Here is a 5,953-nt window from a genome sequence, read left to right as displayed (position 1 = left end):
CCCGACCTCTCTAGCTTGGGACTCCTTCAGCAACAAGTTCTTCAATTCGGCAAACTCAGAATTTTGGGATTGCTATTGCTGCTGAGGGACATATGGAAGCTTTTGGAACTGTTGTTGCTTATGAGGGGGCACATAATTCTGCTGCTGCTGCTGTGGAGGTTGAGTCGGATTCAAGACATTTTGGCTGCTCCACCTCAGATTCGGATGGACATTCGGCTCATAGGAAGTGTTTGTCTGCCTATAATGTTGTTAGGCAGCACAAGACTCAAAGGGATTAAGACAGTTATCTGAAACATGTCCCTCAGCTCCACATCTTTTCCAGACGAAAGGACCGTCTGAAACAGCATTCACATGATAGATCCCTCCTTTTGAAGCCCCTCCCAACTCGTACTTATCAAATCTCGCCGTGAGAGCCTCTCATGCAGCTACATAAGGAGATTCAGCAGCTCTCCTTTGATTTCCCCTGGAATTTCCATACTCAGCTTTATGGGTGGCCAAGTCATCAATGATTTTCCACCCCTTAGTCTCTCCCATATTCTCCTGGAATTTGCCACTAGCCGCCGCATCCAAGATAGCTCTCTGATCGTCATAGAGCCCATTGTAGAACTGATTGCATAAGCTCCATTTCTCAAACCCATGATGCAGAATGGTTCGCACCAGCTTCTTGAAACGGACCCATGCCTCATGAAAGTTCTCATCAGGCCCCTGTTTAAAGCTTGTGATATGAGCTCTAATAGCATTCGTCTTCGATGCAGAGAAATATTTCTTATAAAACGCTAAGGCCAGCGAATTCCAGTCAGTGATTCCATTAGCAGCTCGGTCCAGGTCTCTGTACCACTCCCTTGCAGCATCGCGGAGTGAGAATATAAACATTGTCTCCTTCACCTGGTCCTGGGTCACACCGGTCGGCGGGGGTATAGAGCAGCAATAATCAATAAATATCTCCATATGCTTGGCTGCATCTTCATTTGCAGCTCCCTCGAATTGGTTTCTCTCAACCAAGTTGATATAAGAAGGCTTCGGTTCGAATTTTCTATCAGCTCCCGGTAATTCGAACCCCTTATATAGATTTGCAGCTGTCGGCTCAGAGTGACTTGCTATAGTCGCTTCTTCAGCCATTTCTAGAAAATCTGGAGATGTGATGGTATCAGCTGATGAAGTGGAAATGGGAGATGAAGGTGGGTCCTCCTCGAACAGCTCGTTCTCGTAGTAACTAGACAGAGTACTCAGCTCTTCCTTTGTCGGCAATATCCTAGATGATCGTCTTAACTCGCGCAAAGTCTTCTCAATCTCAGGATTGAACGGTACTAAATCACCACCCTGTGACCTGCGCATAAGAGGAAACTACAAAAAGAATATGAGAATAGCTTAAGGAACGAATGTTCCTTAAACTAAGAAACAGACTAAAATAAAACAACTAAAAATTAGAACAATTGCCTCCCCGGCAACGGCGCCAAAATTTGATGCCCGTCGTTGTGTGCACCAAAAATAAATTTATAATTCCAACTACAACTACAGCTAGCGGCAGTCGGGTCGAACCACAGAGAGGCAAGTGTAATAATTAGCTGTCTAATTCTAGTCTTAGGGTAACAATTGTGTGGGGGGTTTGAGTTGAATTGGTCTATAACTAATGGCAAATAAACGAGCTAATAAAAGAAATAGATTAAATCAAATAATAAAAAGGGGTACTAAGATGGTCGGTTCACTATAGTTTTGGCGGCAGCGGCTAGGTAGGTCTAAAACAAATCACGTGAGTCGGGAAAATAAGAGGTCCTCTCGGTCCACTCCTAACAAGTAGCATCTTTCGACCTCGCTACGGGTTCCTAATATCACTAGTACTGACTCTCGTCCTGAAAAGTGACTAAAAATCTAAACTTTACCTATCTTTCGATCTTAGCATAGTTTAGTCATTTTAATTGGTAGTCTAACAACTTTCCCTATCTTTTGATCTAATGGGTCGGTCATATACTAAGCATTCAACTAGTCGCATGCATTCGATTCGTCAAATGTAACAATTAAAACAATTAAAACGAAACACAGCTCACGTGGCCAGTCGATCGACCAGGGAACCCAGTCGATCGACCGACATGCGATTTCAGGTCTACATAATTCTAACGCCGCCTATCTACAGATTCCCTACATCCTATCACGAATAATTTAGCTACTCATGATATTGATAAAAACAACAACAATATTAATGAATAAAACTACTGGATTCATGCTTAAAATAGTTAAATAACAAATAACAATAAACTATAATCGGCTTTTGGAAATTAACTAGCAGTTCTATACTATTAACGAAATATAAGCAATGAAACTGAATAAGAGCAGGAGAATACCGAACGGAATTGCAGAGAATAAAGATCCAAAAACCGAATGCAATTGTAAATTGTATGAAACAATATTGAAAACCCTAATTATTTGATATTCTAAAACCTAGGTAAAACTGAATAAAAACTCGATGCCTCCAGCTTAATGTCAGGTTACGTTATATATGAATATAACGTAACATTATTCGCAAAACCTAATACACATTGGGCTTCCTTATTCTCGATATTTTAATTCACGTCTGAATTAGCGGTGTGGTCGATCGACCAAGGTGACCGGTCGATCGACTGGGCTGCAATGTACATTAGCTCCTGTGACTCGTGCTCTGGTCGATCGACCATAGAGGTCAGTCGATCGACTGCTTTAGCTGATAGTCCGCTTCTAATTCTTCATAAAGTTGTCTTTCAGGCTTCGAAACGCGCAACAAGTTCATTTCTCGAGTCTCTACTTCATGTCAAATGCAATGCAAGGTACTGAGGGACGGATTTAGCTCAATATCTACTCATTTCCGCGTAAATCTGCAATATTACATAAAAATACGAAAGTAGACGAAATGGGGCAAATAGTAGCATAAACTACACAAATGTGCTCTAAAATGCGTGTAAAATGGGGTATAAAACATCATATTTAGGACACGCATCACCGCCCCCTAGACCGGGTCTTCATACAACAACAACATCGATAATAGTTAATCAACGGATTAACAATAACAATTCTTATCAATAATCATCCAACAACTAATATTCAATTCCAATAATCATTCAAATATTAAATATCACTAAAGCACATTCAAGTTGAGTAGATAACCTGCCTCAACAGCTATAATCCAATAATGCAGTCCAAGAATAATAATCAAAAGTACTCCAGTTCAAATCCGTCACCTAAATACAATATTTTTTTTTTGGTGACGAGGGGGTTGAATCCCCCCGGGCCCATGCATTCCCGCACCACCACATGGACCATGTAAGCCACCCCTTAGGGGGCTGCAGTGGCCAAGTAATCATCACCCCAGCTGGTAGTCGAACCCAAGACCTCTCAACTCCTGAATTTATGCAAGCTTTAAGGTTTAACCCGACTATCACTGGACTAACACCACTTGGTTATATACAATATTATAATTTAATTAATAATAATCAAAAGTACTCCAATTATAATTGATTTACGTTAATTATATTCCCATATAATTTATAGTGCAAAACCTGTTTTAAATAATCAAGCCTAATCACCCATTCAAACCCGTTAACAACCAACCCACATTACCCACACAAACAAGCACGGTTAAAACCGTGTTAAACACGGTTAAAACCGTGTTTAACTACCACCCTTAACCCGCCATTACCGACACCACCAAGCCACCACTAACGCCGCTCAACCTAGCTGCTGCTAGCCTGCCACCTGACATACCCAAGCAGCCCCTAACCACCAACCATACCAACCCCAACAACCCATAACTACACGCCCTAACACCTTTCTAGCCGACACCAACCAACAACACCAACCAACACTCACAACCTTTAAACCACCACCACCCATAACCAGTGACCACCACCGTGGTCTCCCCTAACCCACGGTGGTCCCACCAGTTGTCGTCAACCCCCAGGTCAATCCACGGCCAAGGTATAACAACCCACAAATCGGTTTTAACACAAACACCACAATATACCCAATTTCGACAACCACCACACTAACCACCCCTTGCAACCACCCCGTCACCACCCTTAGGGTCGTCAACCCCAACGAGTCCAACAACCAAGTCCCAAGTCAAGTCGAGTCAAAACAAGGGTTATAAGCCCGTCTTAAACCTCTTGGCAACCCCCTTTTTAGACGCCCCAAACGCCACCCACGGTGGTCAATGACGGTCATGATTGGTCCCACTAACGTCATGGTGGTCCACAACAGCTACTAAGGTCATCGGAGCAGTCCACGGTGGTTTATAAGGTGTTAAAACGATATTTTAATTGAATAGCGCGAGAAAATTAATTATAAGACGGTCTTACCTTGAGACGATAAACTTTATGAATTTCCTCTACTTTTCTCCCTTTAGATCTTTCTCCCTTGCCTTTAGTAAATTATTTGTGTTTTTATGATTGTATATGATTATGAGGTAGGTAAGATTAACTTATATAGTTGTAGGAAGGAAAGAGGGAGAAAACTTCCTAATTTCCAATTCCCCTATTATTACTATTTACTATTATTATTTTTATGTATTATTAGTAGTATTGTACAATTATACTTCCGTCATACAACCCCATATTACACGAGTCACACGTGCCACACGTGAGCTCCAACAATTCCCGAATCAACATTATTTAATTATTTTATTTCCGTCTTACCACTTAATTATCCAATTTATATAATTATTAAATACCTTTTAAAACACATTTTAATATAATTCTACCATCTTAAATACGGGGAATTACAATCTTCCCTCCTTAAAAAGAACTTCATCCTCGAAGTTCACCCAAAACATCCAATTAGCCGAACTAATAACTCAAATTAATTCAAATTAAATTCAATTCCTTATGAGGTACTTTTGTTATCAAATTATCATAAAAATGTCATAAAATACGAAATGTTACATCCTATCGACCTAAAAAAAGGGGTTACGTCCCCGTAACCAACTTACTTAAACAAAAAGACTAGGATACTTGTCTTGCATTGCAGCTTCAGCTTCCCATATAGCTTCTTTCACCTTATGATTAGACCATAAAACTTTCACCAATGCTATCTCACCATTACGAGTCTTTCTCACCTTTCTATCCAAGATTTTCTTAGGCTCCTCAATATAAGACAACTGCTCATCAATCTCAATATGCTCAGGCTCTAGTACATGAGTAGGATCACTCACATACTTCCTCAACTATGAAACATGAAACACATTATGGACCCTATCCAAAGCTGGAGGTAGTGCTAAACGGTAAGCTACCTCTCCAACTCTGTCTAAGATCTCATATGGCCCAATATAATTTTGACTCAGCTTCCCTTTCTTCCCAAATCTCATCACTCCTCTCATTGGAAACACTTCCGACAACACTTTATCTCTTACAGCAAATTCTATATCACTTCTCTTCAAATCTGCATAGCTTTTCTGTCTATCATGCACCGCACGCATCTTCTGACGAATAATGTGCACTTGATCCACCATTTCCTGTATAATTTTAGGACCTAACATAACCGCATCTGGTCTGTCATCCCAACACATTGGACTCCTGGACTTCCTCCCATATAATGCCTCAAAAGGTGTCATGCCAATACTAGCATGGTAACTGTTATTATAAGAAAACTCAATCTAATCCAACCTCTTCTCCCATGATCCACCAAACCCCAGCACCCAAGCTCTCAGCATATCCTCCAACGTTTGAATTGTGTCTCTTCGTCTGCCCGCCTGTAGCTGGATAAAATGCTGTGCTCATCTTCAACTGAGTCCCCATCAAAGATTGCAATTCCTGCCAGAACTTAGATATAAGCCTTGAATCACGATCAGAAATAATATCCTTAGGCACACCATGAAGCTTCACCACATTCTTGACATAAGCTTTAGCCAACTCAGCTTTACTCCAAGTATCTTTCATAGGAATGAAGTGAGCTGACTTAGTTAATCGATCCACAATAACCCATATCATGT

The 5,953-nt window shown here is 40.9% G+C and overlaps 1 protein-coding gene across 1 annotated transcript; it reads right to left on the bottom strand.

The window, feature by feature from the left end:
* Positions 1–4,954: 4,954 nt before the first annotated feature.
* LOC141629843 (uncharacterized) lies at positions 4,955–5,575 on the bottom strand. The gene is made up of 2 exons (XM_074442776.1): positions 5,216–5,575; positions 4,955–5,122 (listed from the first exon to the last, which is right to left on the bottom strand). The coding sequence occupies exons 1-2, from the start codon at positions 5,573–5,575 to the stop codon at positions 4,955–4,957; spliced, it is 528 nt and encodes a 175-aa protein (XP_074298877.1).
* Between the last annotated feature and the right edge of the window lie 378 nt (positions 5,576–5,953).

The sequence above is a fragment of the Silene latifolia genome, chromosome Y (genome assembly GCF_048544455.1).
Source record: "Silene latifolia isolate original U9 population chromosome Y, ASM4854445v1, whole genome shotgun sequence".
NCBI lineage: Eukaryota > Viridiplantae > Streptophyta > Magnoliopsida > Caryophyllales > Caryophyllaceae > Silene > Silene latifolia.
Note: the sequence above shows the minus strand (reverse complement) of the source record. Positions and strands in the feature narration are given on the sequence as shown.

Coding starts and splice junctions, on each gene's coding strand:
- LOC141629843 (XM_074442776.1), bottom strand. CDS start 5,575: ATGACACCTTTTGAGGCATTATATGGGAGGAAGTCCAGGAGTCCAATG. Junction 5,123..5,215: donor TACCTCCAGCTTTGGATAGG/GTCCATAATGTG, acceptor ATTGATGAGCAG/TTGTCTTATATTGAGGAGCC.